Genomic DNA, 16,555 nt, shown 5'->3' with positions numbered 1-16,555 from the left:
TACATAATCAATCTGAAACCTTCCAGTGTCTCCAGGCCTCTTCCATGTACACAACCTTCTTTCCTCATTCTTAAGCCAAGTGTTGGCTATAATTAAGTTATGCTCTGTGCAAAATTCTACCAGGTGGCTTCCTCTTTCACTCCTTACCCCCACTCCACATTCTCCTACTACTTTTCCTTCTCTTCCTTTTCCTAAAATCAAATTCCAGTCCCCCATGACTATTAAATTTTCGCCTCCTTTCACTATCTGAACACTTTCTTTTATCACATCATACATTTCTTCAATCTCTTCATCATCTGCAGAAGAAGTTGACATATAAACTAGTACTGCTGTGGTAAGCATGGCCTTCATGTCTATCTTGACTACAATTATGTGTTCACTATGCTGTTCATAGCAGCTTACCTGCACTTCTATTTTTTATTCATTATTAAACCTACTCCTGCATTACTCCTATTTGATTTTGTATTTATAATCATGTATTCACCTGACAATACCAGTTTTCTTTCTCCTGTTAACGATGTTCTCCTGAGTAGTCCCCGCCTGGAGATTCAAATGGGGGACTATTTCACCTCTGGGATATTTTACCCAAGAGGACATTATCTTGTTGAATAATGCCACTGCTGTCATGAAACATGATGATCATGAAGGGCTGTAAGTAATCTACAAACCAGTGGATGATACTCCTTGGCTGTCATTGTGCTTTGCATGAACTCCACTGGACCCATGGATGCCCATGTGAATGTTCCGCACAGCATTATGGAGCCGCCAACAGCTTGTATCCATCCCACAGTGCAGGTGTCAAGGAGCTGTTTCCCTGGAAGACAAAGGATTTGCACCCTCCAATCAGTATGATGAGGAAGGTATCAGAATTCATCAAACCGTGCAATACTCTGATACTGCGCCAACATCCAGTGCTGACAGCCATGTGCCCATTTAGGTCATAGGTGCCGACATCGAGGAGGTAATATTTGCACATGTAAGATACATCGGCTGCAGAGGCCCATTGTTAGCAGTGTCCAGTGCACTGTGTGTTCAGACACACTTGTATTTCACCTAGCATTAACGTCTGATGTTAGTTCCACCAGTTCGTAACCTATGATGTCCAACATCTGTAATGAGAGGTGGCCACCCAACCCTACAATGTCTGGACGTGTTTTCACAATGTGATGAAGACACTCACCAGAGCTCTCCTCTAACACCCGACAAGTCGTGCAGGTAACAAAATGGTCATGCAAGCCTCTGGGCCATCACAATCTACCCTCGATCTAGCTCAGATAGATCACACACCTTCCCCATTCTACACACGGACAGCATGCTCACTGATAGCACACACAGTGTGTGTGTCTGACTAGCAGCCACTCCTCACCAGGTGACACTGCCATCACCTGAATGGGTTTACATCAACAGCAGGTAGGTAGTCATAACATTCTGACTCATCATTGCTTATTAGTGTAAAACTTCAGTACTATGTAAATTGCTTAAGATGGTACCTACCAGATATCCAATACTAAATGCTTGGGCTCTTTTTGCCATTCCTAACACAATAAAACATGATAGTACCATCGAGCCCAACAGGGAATATGAAAAGACTGTGGTCCACATGCAGTCTAGAGCTGGTAAGACTGATGAAGGCAAGCAATTGCCAGCAATGCAAACATATTTTTATCTAAGTATGAAGGCTAAGTAATGTGTGTCATCATGTGAACACAACCAAAACACAGTTCTCTACTGACGTCCAGGTCTAGGGAAAGTTGATACCAATAAGCAAACATAAGCAGAAAAAAGCTTCATGAATGGTTATGACCTGCCAGATCACTATTGGAAGCTTTCCTTTATTTTGTGCACTCCAGCTCTTCAAAGGATTTCTTCCAAAGACTAGCAAAGTTTTCATTCTCTTTAGTGTGTGCCTCTTGATGACTCAATGTCTCTGCTATTCAGTAAATGGTCACCTTTACTCCTAAATATTTGCAACATGCTACTAGAACTTTCCTACGTATTCATATTTTAATATTTCTGGACAGTGAGGTACAAAATGACCAACTCTCCAACAAAAACTTCATTAGTTTTTTTAATATTTATGTTTTTAGTCAATTATCAACCAAGTAAGAATTAGGTGCCTGAGCGAGCTGTGCCAAACTAAGCTTTTTGAGCACACAATGTGAACATATGGATTCTATTTCAGCTGCTTATCAGCTTCAATGAATAGGCATTTTATACAAGAATATTAAGCAATTTCCTTTCACTAATTAAAATTTCAGGGACTTTCAGCTTTTAATCACTTTCAGTGTTTCAATTTGATTATTATTATTATTATTATTAAATATTAAATTACAATGTATGAACCATTTTCTGACTTATTCTTTTACTGCTTTGGTTGTGCCTGAATGTAAGTGGGGTCGTTTGTCATGTTTGCTCACATCAAAACAGATATTCCCATCTTTACATTCTTGATTAGGTGTCTTCTTCGATGATAGTTTTAACACTGCTGACGGAGCCTCAATCTCACCTTTGCTTGCACTACTTCATCACTATCAAAGCAAAGTCCGAAAAGGTGTTCTTTAAGTTTTGGGAAAAGCTGAAAATCGGATGCCACCAAGTCGGGACTGCATGGCAGTGAACACAAGGCACTGGATTGTTTCAGGCATTGCAGCGCTCGTGTGCACTCTGGCATTGTCATGTTCAAGGAGTGGGTGCTCCATGTATGGATGAACTCTTCAAATTCAAAAGCCAATTACAGCACACTATTTCTTACATACCAACATAGTTTCAATACACACTGCCATGTTACCCACTACAATTCGAAGCAGTTTACCGGCATAGGGCTGCAAATACGTGGACATGAAGAATAAAGATTTTGAATGTTAATAATGTCTGTTTAATTTTAAGAACTTCAACAGTATGCACACAAAAAATTCAGGTGCATCACTTCTGAGCATACCATCATACCAAGTGCTCAAAATAAAGGTCATAACAATCTCACTACATTAATTTGGGTCGAATGTGATTAAAATATTTAAAATGGTGTTTTAAAACATATGGAGAGGAAGTCTGTTTCATTCTGCTTCATTCTAACTCAGTTTCCCACAGAAGCACAAAAACATGTACAACTCAGTCTATAGTCCTTTTACACTACAGGATTCATTGTTAAAATACATGTACTGTAACTGCACATTAGCTAAAACAATTTTATAGGGTAGTGACTTGCTGACCACCGGTACAAAATAGGATGCGTCAACCACCCTGCAAACACACTGAAATTTCCTAACCACAATCTGTTAAAATTTTATGTACACTACAAACAAAGCACACTGGAGGGTACTCTTCTCTGAGGAGGAATCCAAACATCATACAAGAGTACTCCATCGAGAGTCATGTTAATATTACACCCTATCACCTCATCGATCTGCAGCAGAAATGAATGCCACAGCCATATTGCTTGTTTCAATGACTACAGCCTGTTGTTCCTCAAATCTAGTCATTGTACCTCTCATTGAAGCATGATCTTGTGTCTCAACAGTGAAATGACTGCATGTACAGGGACAGCAAATTGTACAATTGTATTTGCTATGCAGACAGCCTTTGCTGCTTCATTTCCTTGAATTCACACATTCCACAGTACCCAACAAAATGACAACTCCTTCCCCTGTCTCTGTATGTGGAAAACGGAGTTGTGAATCATTTGGACCTCTTTTTCTGCTATATACATTTGTTGGACAATCTCAAGGGCACTTAGGGCACCAGAACAGATTAAGAATTTGCTAGCAAGATTACATCTCATCAGGTCCCTCACCTTCAGGATTTAATATAATTCAGCAGCACTGAATGCCATGAATTCATTAGATAAGCAAACCTTAAGGATACATTCAGGAAATAACACAGTACAGGCCTCTGCTTAGTCACATCAGTGTAAGCTAAACATAGGTGCAGTGTTCCGATAAAACACTGTAAAACATGGATTTACAGATTTCATCCACAGTACAAATTCTTTTTGTAGTCTGTTAAATCAAAAATAATTCAGGGTCTCCTTGTCAACCATGGTGATGAACGACTCCACCCCCGATTCAACACTGTAATATGGTATGAATTAAGTACCAATAAGTTCTTACTATGGTGAAGCTCACGTGGCATCATTGGTTACAGTTAATTTATGAATATTCACTTTATTAGAGGGAGTCACATTATGAAAGGCCAGTGACAGGGAGGGGGGATGTTGAGAGTACACCGTATACATGACACATTGCCACTGGATAACAAGTGGAGTGCAAGCAACAATATGCAATGCCAGTGACTGGCAGCATTGAGAGTAGGCTGTAGACATAACACACCATGCGAATCTTAGGCTGGATGAGCAAGTGGTAGTTCGTCAAACTCAACATAGACGCTGGGAATTGGACAAGTCTCATATGCCCCTGTTCGCAGGCTTATCCCCTTGTGGCGAACACTATAAGTGAATTTAAGATGAGACAGTCTAATTGAGGTCTAAACTGTGCATTCATAGTCTGAGGAAGATCATACAAATGCCTTGTAGAACTGAGGTGAACATGTTTGGTGTGCTGTCAATGCTCTGTGGCAATGACAAATTAATACATACAATGCCTTTAAGCTTTTTGTCTTCAAAAATTTCAGGTGTGGTAGCCATTTAAACCTCTCACTGAAAGTGAGACTCAAACACCTTACTAGACTCATTTTGAGGGATGGTTGGTTCACAGAGAATGAGAATGATTAAAATTAACACAAACACATTTCTCTGACAAAAATTTAAAACCTGTGCCATCTTCCCACTACTCCAACTATCTTATCATCAATTGCAAGTGATGAGCAGTAAGCACAGGGTAAAAGGGGGAGCAGAATCTGACAATATCATATACAAACAATGAACATTTAAAGTGAAAATTAACTATAGACATTATACCATCAGTTGCTACAGACAACAGACCAGCACTTAAAACTGATCCCGGAGGGACAGCTTTCCTGTTCAAACTGCTTTGACAGAACATCAATGGCCTGATATCTAAAAAAAAACTGCCTCGCAAGGGCATTTGAATATGAGTACACATCCGCCAAAGAATCATGTATGGAGCTGCCAAGGATGCTATTTTTCAACACAGTGCCACAGGCCATCTCACAATCAGAGAATATATGTATGAGATGTAGCCTGCATAGAAAAATATTGTTGTATTTCTGCCTCCAGCAGGGTCTGATCATCAAGGGTTGAACAATACCACCTGAAAGCACGTTGGGGGTAATTAAATAGTTCCTGTGACTCAGGGAAGAGAATTTTCTCCAGATTCTTTGTGAGATTAATGCTGTGCCAGATCTGAATCTTACCTGAAGCACTCTCCTTGGCTTGAAACAATGTACAATCCAATTCCCACACAGAAATGGAGATACTGTATTCCTCAATGTTATTGGAATGGAAATTCCAACCGTTCCTTTCCATTAATGCCTAATGACAGTGGAAAGTTGGTTTCTAATTTTCAGAGGCAGTGATGGAATAAAAAAGGGTGTATACGCGGAGAAGGAAAAACCAATTCCCTGATTTTCTGCTGGATTTCCCAGTTAGAAATATACTTTCTACTGGGTTAAAATACACTTTTTCCATATTAAGTGATAGTATACTTTTCTTTGGAACTGTAAAACTTATCAGTCCTTTGAATGGTTATGGTTTTATACAAAGAATTTCCCTGCACTTTAGGAAATGAAATTTAGGGAAAAGTATAAGTTCTGGAAAGATGACTAATGTGCAGCAACATGTACAATGTATATTTTTGTAATACAAAGTATAAATTCGAATTCCACCAAACATCGCACATTTGGGCGTTTTGTAAGCTGGTCATGGCTCATGTCACATGATCTTGCCAGCCGATCACAGTGGATTTTCAGAGCACAGAACAGGTGATGTAGTCAGCCAACAGAAACATCACTGTTAAGTAGCACGAACAAACAGACAGAAAAAGTTAATGGTTTAAGTTAATATACATAGTGTTGCTACAAGAAAAGCAAAGCTTTCACATATAATGTTGATCTTTTTCATGTGTGTTACTCTTTAAGACACATTACACAAATGTGCCAGTAAAATTTTTAATGAAATAAATGTCTGATCTCCTGGGCTCGAAATGGTTGTCCCCAAAGAGTTGATTTTTAAATAAGAGTCAAAAGCTCTCTCATTAAGAAATTCATCATGCATTCTCACACAGTTTATCTTGTGTAAAAGGAAATTTGCTATGAAAGTAACACTTTTCAAACAACCATTCACAATATTTTCTCGCAACCTATTAGAAACAGGTTTGTTTCAGCAGTTGCCAGAGAGCGACAGATAACAGGCGTCACCGCAGTTGCGCAGCTACAGTGATGCAGCAAGCCCATATGTTCATACGTGCAAAACATTAAAAGTCATAAAAGAAACAAGACATTAGAGGATACTCCAAGAGCATTGCAATTTTGTGAACAATATTAAAATGCATAATTCGGCTTAAAGTGCACATTCATATGTCCAGATTCAGATGTAAATTTTCTTGGAGTACCAGTGCTGTATTATTTCATGTTTGGTTCTTTATTATGGCATAATGGCAAACACGCTAGAAGATGAAAACGTGCACTTGGAATTGAAGCGAACAATTAAAACAAGCCAATAGTGTGGAATTAAACACTCTGTTTCAAATAAATTGACTGCCTCAGTAGAAAAGATTAATAAAAGCCAAATTTCTTTAGCAAACTGACAAAAATAACTTCATTGTTCTGCACGGTGATTAATGCTTGACTGTCAGAAAGGTGGAAATAAAATAAAATCTAAAACTAACAACGTATTTTAGCCTTCTGAAATTATGTGAATGTATTTTAATTCACTTGGTAGCTCCCGGCCACAGAAATCCGTTTTGTTTTCATTTGATGTGAGAGCAACTGACATGAGGAAACGTAAACATGGGTCACGTGGTGACTACCCACTCCCCACTACAGCTCAGGCTGCTCAGTGCACCAGCCCTGGATTTACGATATATCTGGGGCAATACTAGATAGTGGCAATCCCCCTCCCCTTGTGCATTTTAGGTAGGACAGCAAAAAAAAGAAAAAAAAAAAAAAAAAAAAAAAAAAAAAATTAAAAAAAATCGACTTTTCAAAACTATGTTCATTTTGTAGTGCACATCTTTCTGAAGAGTCTGATACATAAAACGTAGATGTTCAAGGAAATGTGAGACATGTTATTTGGTCGTAAGAGTGCCAAAGTGCAGTGCCATGCCTCTTCAGACAGCATTCTTCTATTGCTCGTCACTGCATTTTGCTATGTGGAATTCAAACGTGTAATATTTTGTACTGGGTGCCATCAAACTATACTCAGGACAGTGGAAATTAAAATGTCCTGTGGTGCCTCTCCTGCTCCAGTTTGACATCCTGCCCCTATTTCTTTCTTTCTTTCTTTTCTTTATTTTTTCTTTATTGTCTATTAGATAATAAGTTGCTTTTTTGTGTGACAAAAAATTAAATATAAGATACATACAACCAGTAAAGACAAGAGACAAGGAAGACAGTACACATTTCTTCAATCCTTAAGTTCTAGCATTTTTCTCCTCTAATCTTGCTACAGCTTTACAAGGTGTGCTTTTCTTCCTGTGAAAGAATCTATTACCTCGTCAAAGTTCACCAAACATGTTGCTACATGAGAAACGAAATTTTGTTGTCTAATACTGAAAAAGGCTGTTAATACAAATAGTAACCAAGACTGGTGTGGTTTCTCAATCTGAATACATGTATTTTGTCGCTGTCTGCTAGGTAAAACAAAACAGGCCTGCCTAATATTGCAGAAATTGTAACACATGCGAAAAAAACGAGACTGTTTTGGCACAAACGGTCATTTTTATAACATGACAGAATATAATTCATGAAGTACCAATATCAAATGCCTATTAGGCCTACCACAAGGAGAAAGTTTCATGTTAGGAAATAGTTTCACATTTCATTCACACACTCCAGCTTCTGAAGCCTGAAATCGAAAAGTAGTAGTATGAAATTTTTATATAAATTTGGAATCATCATATTCTTCCATAATTTGTGTAATGTCCCCATTTCTTCTCCTTCTCCGTACTGACAAATAATCTTGTCATCACTAATTCTGTAACTATTCCTGCCAGTGTCAAAACTTATTCTCCAGTTAACTTCACTAACCCTGCTACAATCACCAGTTTAGTTATCCCATGTTTATTCTCTGGTTAGGTGTTATTACATGTTTGTCCAATGCATTTTCCACACTACTCCCTGAATTAACTTGGGACTGTACAACTGGCCCTTACTAGTGTAGCGATTTGACCAAAAATTTTCTGTCAGAATTTCGTTTTCTTGGATACACTGAGAGGATAATATGTAATCTTTCTTACCTGTTTTTTCTGATAGTCATTTATTTCCACTCTGGTAGTCTGAATCTACAGATTTCACTAGTAATTATAACAAAGATGATCATTCACAAACCCAGTCAACCACATAAACAGGATTGGTATTCACCCATTAGGTGGCTTTATTCCGCTCAGCTCATATAGCCCAATCCCCTTTTGTATGCAGGGAAGTTTATTTCTAGATGCGGCGGGGATTCCTCTGGTACAGACATCACATACACTATTCACGCATTCAAAATCAACTTATGATTCATTCAAAAATCAACTTAGAATTTGTTGAAAAACCAACAGGGATTTGTTTCAAAATCATATGAATAATCAATAGGCCAACATGTGTTGGATGCTAGGCGCTTTGTGAAAGAAGGTCTTTTTCCTAAAGAATATGAGCTGCCCCCCCCCCCCCCCCGCCCCCACCTCTGAAATTGCCACCTGGGGCAGATACCCCAGTTTGCCTCCACTCCCACCCCCTAGATCTTGGCCTGTTGCGCATGCATGAATCTGGCAGCTTATGCGCATCTGTAAAGGTTTTCTGGGTAGCATCTGGCTGCTTGCTGCTACTGCTTAAACAGCTAACTGCCACACTTCTGTAGCAAGAAGTGGGAGAAGGTATTACCCATACGCGACTCAACTGCGCATGTGCTTGAGTTCACTTGCAACTGCTCAAACGAATCTAATGTAAGCAGTTGTGACGTCACACTCATCAGAGACAATTGGTTGTTATGAAGCATTGCATGGTCTTCCTAAAGCCTTTGACACATTTTGCTGTTGGTAGATGCTTGTTTGAGTACTGTGTTTTGTTGTTGCATATGGTGCATTTCCTCTGCCACTTAAGTCTCATTTTCGTTATTTTTTCTCTCATTCATGTTTTACTCTGCAGTAGTTAGATACAGTAATATCCTTTGTTAAAGTATTGGTTCTTACCTGTCAAAGTTACAAAAATTAACTTACAATTAAAACAATGAAAAATTACTGGAATTCTACAAAATTCCTGGTTTTTTTTTTTTCAGTTTTCTCCCATATGAAAAAATTTCCGGGTTTTTCCCGGGTCTCCAGGTTGTCCCGAGTTGTATACACCCTGCCAAAGTACTCTGTAGACAGCCCTGATACAATACAGCAGCTGTTAAAGGCCAGGCATGTTTGCCACATAACATTCTTATGGTTTATACTTTCGAATATATTATTAAATTATTTGTTCAGGCTACAAATACTTGCCATCACCTTATAGTGATCTTTATGATTTCTCTTTATACATTTGCCCCGGCGACTGAAAGGGTTTTCAGCACAAAGTAGGCATTTGAAGTGTCACAAAACCATGTGCCTCACCCTAACTGAAGAATGTTCCACCACGGGATGTGTTGCTTCTGTAGCCAGCAATCAGGTGTAACAGTTGCATTAAGACCATGGTGGATCATGCATGTAATGTGAACCACTCATTTCTAGACATAAATTCGGGGTTCAAAAACAGCCAGTTGGTGATAAAATGTTTAGTTTGTCCTGCTGAAGGAAAGGAAAGAAGATTAGACTTTAATGTCCAACTGACATCGAGGTCATGACACAGCACAAGGTCAGATCACAAAAGTATGGGGAAGCAAATCAGCTTTATGCTTTACAAAGGAACCATCCTGGCATTCGCTTGGAGCAATTTAGGGAAATCACAGTAAATTTAAATCTGGATGGTCAGATCGAGATGTCAACCATCGTCGTACTGAATACAAGTCCTGTGTGCTAGGTACTACACCACCTCACTTGGTTATTCTGCTGAACATCTATGGTGGTCGTGTCTCTACACGTCTGTGCTACCTGAAAAGAAAAGGAAGCTGTCACTTTAACACTTACCGTGCGGCTGCCATAATATTACGTCACGGGTGGAAACGAAGAAAATGCGGCCGCCGTAATATTACGTCCCGGCGCATTCCACATTGTTTTAGTATTTCAAACGCATTGTTAGCGTTCCCGCTACAACCTGTAGGTCCTGTAATGCTTGTAGTTCATCATATTATCGCTAGATCGCAGCACCTAGTGTGGTAATGCGATATATCAGTATATATTTCCGAACGAATTCACATGTGTTTTTCACGCGTATGTTATGTGTTCTGTGGTGTCCTGTCATTTGTTTACCATTGATTTTGGCGCTAGTATTTTGGTTTTAGCTTGTTTATCTTCTTTTTGCTCACAATGGCGAGTGATGAGGATGCAAAACTTCGAAAAATGATTGAAGAAGTTCTTGCTGAACCTACTGATGATGATTTTTCGGATTTCGATAGTGACAGTGATTTCGAAATGCCGAAAATAACGATAGTCCAGGTAAGTCTAGCATCTTACTAAATCGATGCAGAACAAGACAGTTCATGTTGCAATTTGTTCTGTTACGTTCCGTATTATTTTAGACACAGATTTGTCGTCAGATGAAGGTGAGCCACCGCCTGTGTTCCCCCCCACTCATCATCGAAAGAGGCCAAGATTGAGTGACATTTCACAGGATGACTGGATTATAGTGGATCAAACACCAAACATTTTGTTATTTACAGGGTCTCATGGTGTGCTAAATAATGTAGGACTCAGTCAGTCTAGTGAATATTTAGATTTTTTTTCTCATTTTATAAATGACAGGGTTATTTCAATTATGAAGGAACAAACAAACCTTTATGCTAGACAGAAGCTGGCCACACTGAGAGCACAAAACAAATTAAGGCCCAATTCTAGATTGAAGCAGTGGAGGACGCTAACAATTGCTGAAACAAAGACGTTTCTGGCTATTATCCTCCACATGTCAATCAGTGAGAGGCCAAGTATGGCCAGTCACTGGTGTAGTGGTCCAGTGGTTAGCTGCAATTTTTGCCCCCAATATTATGCCAAGGGAAAGATTTCTGAATATTTTGTCTATGTTCCACATAAACGACAATTCAAAGCAAAAAAAGAAAGGTGAAGTAGACTTTAATGCCCTTCATAAGGTCAGACCTCTTCTGGATGATTTGGTAAGGAATTTCAAAGAAAGCTATCAGCCAGGTGAAGCGCTAACCGTTGATGAAGGTATGTGTCCTTTCAGAGGGCGTGTAGGTTTCAAAGTTTATATGGCTAATAAGCCAAACAAATATGGCATGAAGCTATACATTCTTGGAGAATCCAAAACTGGGTACATATACAACTTTGAAGTTTACCACGGAAGGGACGATAAACTGGACAACAGTGCTTCTGCAGTGGTAAAGCGATTGCTCGGCTCACTCCAAGGTAAGGGCTACACTGTATATGTTGACAGATTTTACACCAGTGTTCAGCTAGCCAAAGAACTGGCTAGAGCCAATACTGGTCTTGTAGGGACAGTAATGCCAAACAGAAAAGGATTGCCCAAGGCTCTCAAAGAGGGTAAACACAAAAAGGGTGAACAAATATTTTGTCGCAAGAACGATGTGCTAGTATTGCGATGGAAAGACAAGAGGGATGTGTGGATGATAAGTACCAGGCACACATCCTCAATGTTGCCTGTTGCTACAAGAGAAGGCAACGATAAGTTGAAACCAGTGGCAGTGCTGGATTACAACAAACATAAAGCTGGTGTAGACCTTTTTGATCAGCGTCTTTCATATGGAGCACTTGATCACAAAACAGTGAAGTGGTGGAGAAAACTTGCCTTCCACTGTATAATTATGGCGGTTTCAAATGGTTGTATTTTGCACAATTGCATCCATGAGAAGAAACTGAGCACTCTTAAGTTTATACAGGAGGTCTGCACTGCGTTAGTGTTACACAGAGGAGAGAGAATTGAGGATTCTCATGGACCTTCAACGATTGCCCGATTGTCGCAGAAACATTTTCCGAACCGTGTGGAAATGGCAGAAGGGAAAAAGAAAGCACAAAGACGTTGTGTAGTGTATAGTGGAAAACAAAAGAACATTACTGGGAAAGCTGGGACGAAAGATACTTCTTATGAGTGCAGTGAGTGTAACGTAGGTTTGCGTGTCACCCCGTGCTTCAAGCTTTATCACACTGTGGTTCACTATGCAAAATAACTTATGTGTATGTAGGTATGCTTTATGTGCAAATGGTATAACAAATGTCTTTTCAGTGTCAAATGATCACTTTCCAAAATTTATTTCTTCTTTAAATTGAATAAAGTAGTAAAAATAAATTTTTGACAAAAATTTATTTTCGCATAATAGAGGAGAAATCTGCATCACTTCTTGGAAACAGTATATGCCCCATACACATGACTGTTAACCCATGTAAAGTTGAAACCTTAAAGTTTTAAACCATACCTGTAGCTTTTATGTATCTCTAACTAAACGTCCTCTACAGCTATTTAAAATCTGTTGAAAATAGAAAAAAATCAGCCAGCACACATGGAGTGGCATGCAGTTAAGGGCTTAGCATGGTAACTGTTGATGCAACTCATCAACCACTTCCCAATGAGGTATGCAAGGGTGGGGGTGCAGAGGTGAGGTCTGGGGCACAAACTGGCCCATTGCTGTGCTAAAGTGGATTTTACTGGTGTATTAAGAAAATTTAGCTTTTCTGACACAATCAGGCTCTCAAAAACTTGACCTCTGGAGAAGAAACATAGAAACCCAGAGCACATTATGTGTATTAAAATCTCCTATGAGGAATGGTTATGGGAAATATTAAATGAGGCTCAAGAGAACTTCTCTATCTAGAGCATAACTAGGTGGTAAATAAATCTTATACAGTGTAACATTACAATGAATGTGCACTTTCAGGGTCATGGTAGGGTAGGGTAGAATGGCTCGATTGCAGTGGAATGGGTCATTTGCTTAAATGGCCACTCAGCATTTAGCCCAGTACCCACTGAGGTTGTCTTTTTGATGGAGGCTGTGTCCGTAGAAAACAGGGGCAACCATATGTTTAAAATGTGTCTCCTGCTGACATTTGTAGAATGGTCTTCCGTATGCTAACAGAAGAACACCACTTGTGTTCACATTTGTGCTTTTGCTTGGCCTAGAGTTAATGATGGCATTCCCAGTTTAATTTCACAATTCTAGGGATGAAGTTACCTATTTCTCATTGCGTGTCTTATCCACACTAGTAATTCTGCTGGCATGTGGTCGACTCTGAAGAGGAACATTACGGCACTCTGTAAGATAGGCATTCAGCAGAATAAACACAGTACTAACTGTAGATTCTAGTTAATGGGCAATGATTCTGACATTACAATGACAGTTCTGCTGAATCACTGCATATATTCTCTTTGGAAATATCTCCAGACTACAATGGCTCTGGCTTAAGAGTCCTCACATTACTTAAACTTCTTAGTTCGGCTCTGGCTTAAGAGTCCTCACATTACTTAAACTTCTTAGTTCAAAACTTTATTGATAATCCATATAAGAATTATATCTAATCTTTCCTTCTTCTGCGATAAATTTTGTATTTGTAATCCATGTCCTGCACTGATGAAATCAGATTACCCAACGACCCCCCCCCCCCCCCCCCTCCTCCTCTCCCTCTGCCTCTCTCTCTCTTTCTGTGTGTCACAGTTCAAAACTTTAGCAACCATTTTTATCTTGCTTATGGGCCTTTTGAACGCCTAATGCCACAATCATATGATGAGTGATTGCCTTTATTCCTTCCATTAGTTGTATACCATCCAGTGCTTCCCAGATTTGTAATAGTAGTAGTAATAATATTAGTAGTAGTAGTAGTAATAATAATAATAATAATAATGACAGTTAACTTACGCTCGACGACTGTATGATATACCATACACTCTCGGGAACTTAAAAGCAGGTCGATTTGGATCACGTATATGAGGCAGCTTTTCCTGAGAGGCATCAAACACATGTGATGACAGAATACACCTGAAAACCACAAATGTGATTTGTCAGTAATGAAGTGGGAAGCTTAAGACAATTAGTTGTAAACATCTACTGACATTTCCACAAAAGCATACAAACTAAAAATTTATGTAAAACTTAAATACAATAACGAAAAATCATATAAAACTATGTTCTGACAGCTAAAAGCCACTTTGTTAAGTATCACCAAACCATAAGATAAATGATTAGAAGCTTTTGGCTCAGTTTCTACGAAATTGTACTAACATCCTGAGAGGTCACTGTATGAACACCTGTGTTCAATTTGAGTGGACCTGAAAATCTTCAAGAATAATTTTAGTATGAAGAATAATGTTCTCAGTAGCCTCAACACACATTCCAAGTCACACAAACAGTCACTAGGAAATTTTTGAGTGAGGGTTTCAACGCATTAAAGATTTGTAGTGAGGAACAAAGAGATATTAAGGGAATGAATTTCAGCTGTGAGCTCACAGCCCAGCTTAGGAAACCTCTGTGGCAGTTCCTTTTAAAAATACTGTGCAACAGGATGTATCTGTGTGTAAACATGACCAAGGTATTTCCAGTACAGAAAGCTGAAAGGTGTGCTTTTTTACCAAATGTGCCCCAGTATGCAATTTAGAGGGGTCGAGGTACTTAGCAGCTGGAGCACATACACCAGTTATAAGCTGGGCATGGCATGGCCCAAGGGGGATAGCCAGTCCACACTGATGCTTCTTCACTGGAGTACTGATGAAACTCTGCCCATGACTGACTCATGTGGAAATTCCACAAAATCAAACTCACAAACATTTAATTCACATGCCACAGCACATAAAAATAGATCACTTTATTTCTAAACTCCCATATCCTTACTTAATAATGAATATGTACATATTACTTAAGTCGTGGGTTAGCAACAGAATATTCATGTTAAAAAAAAGAGAGTTTTATGAGAAACAATTAATTATGGAGCTATAGTGTTTGATATATACTTTATCTGTGTTTAAGTACGTTTTTTTTAAAATTAAACTCTCTTTATTAATGTCGGCCAATAGGTTCAAAAGCTGTAGTACTAAACTGGAATGTAACGCACATCTTAAGGACAGAGCATCAAATAGGAAAGTGTCAATATTGGCAGTGAATAGCAAGCAAGCTAAGAGAATTAGTGAGTGAAGAACAGGAGTGTTGAGACTCTGCAGGAAAGGAACATGGAGGATTTGGTGTTAAGACTCAAAAGAATAAGGTAATCTGTCTTCAGGACACTTTGATTATTTCATGAATCCAGTTCACATCCCGACTTAGAATTATTCTGCAAATGAGACCCTAGAGGAGCTATCAAGTTGTTAGAGGGAAGTGTGATGTTACATATTGTAGATTTAACAGTTTGAGCACTTATTCAGAAATTGTGTGGGGCACACTGAGTAAGCTTTTGTGAATTTGCTTGCCTGCTAGCATTGCTGAGATAACTAGTGTCACAACAACAGAGTGGTGTTTTAGTAAATAAACTATTGAATTTCGAAGTAATTTCTTGTTTTGTCTAGCTCATCTGATAAAAACAACTCTAGCTACATTCATTTATTTATATTTCAGTCAACAATTCTGCAAAGATCTTTAAAAACTTATAATTTTCAGAAACATAGGAACTGTTTTATGGCAATGTATGATGGGTCTGTAGACAGCAGCTCATGGGTCAAAATCATTTCAAGTAAATACAACTGTGCATTTATGTCAATTTGACTGTGATGATGGCATAACATGCAATACAGAGGCTGTTGCCGTCACTGCACTCTTCCTATTTGATCAAGTCTTATAATTTATTATATGACAGTGCATAGGATTCCCAGCCTGAGTACTGATATGGAGGACACGTCAGGGCTACACTGATTACATACTCTGGCCACACTTTGCTCCTGCATGAGGCAATGCTACAGTTGCAAGAGGGTCACTTGGTGTTGGCCACTGACACGAGAATGCATGTAAGTACTGCAGCCCCACGCTTGGCAGTTAGTCTCATTAATTCATTGAAGCCTTAGATATACGTCACTGATTAGAAGAGTATTTGACCTCACCTGCCATTATGTTTTGATTTGGATTGCTCCTGTGATTGTTTGTATATGCTTATGACTACTCTTGCTACTCTCTGGAGTCTGGTTTTGGCTAGCCATTCCCTTCATGAACTCCATCATCATCGACCTCAGGAACTGCCTGTTTGTTGCTCTTGTCCCTGCACTACTGCCAGTATGAGTGGTCATAAATAGTGTTCTACCTACACAGAGTAGGATAGAAAATACAATACACTTTATTAAAATGTGACACATGATGATTTGGATGCCACAAGAACCACAAATTATGGGGTCCTCCCACTGGAGTATGAAGTCAAGTGGCATT

At 39.0% G+C, this 16,555-nt stretch overlaps 1 protein-coding gene across 1 annotated transcript in view; it reads right to left on the bottom strand.

The window, feature by feature from the left end:
* LOC126298472 (39S ribosomal protein L37, mitochondrial) overlaps nucleotides 1-16,555 on the bottom strand; it is a 75,969-nt gene that overhangs the window by 28,651 nt on the left and 30,763 nt on the right. The window contains exon 3 of the mRNA XM_049989806.1: nucleotides 14,072-14,191. Coding sequence (XP_049845763.1) covers nucleotides 14,072-14,191 — 120 coding nt within the window. The remainder of the gene's footprint in view (nucleotides 1-14,071; nucleotides 14,192-16,555) is intronic.

Source organism: Schistocerca gregaria, chromosome X, assembly GCF_023897955.1.
Source record: "Schistocerca gregaria isolate iqSchGreg1 chromosome X, iqSchGreg1.2, whole genome shotgun sequence".
In the NCBI taxonomy this organism is placed as follows: Eukaryota; Metazoa; Arthropoda; class Insecta; order Orthoptera; family Acrididae; genus Schistocerca; species Schistocerca gregaria.
This window is presented reverse-complemented; position numbering and strand designations above follow the sequence as displayed.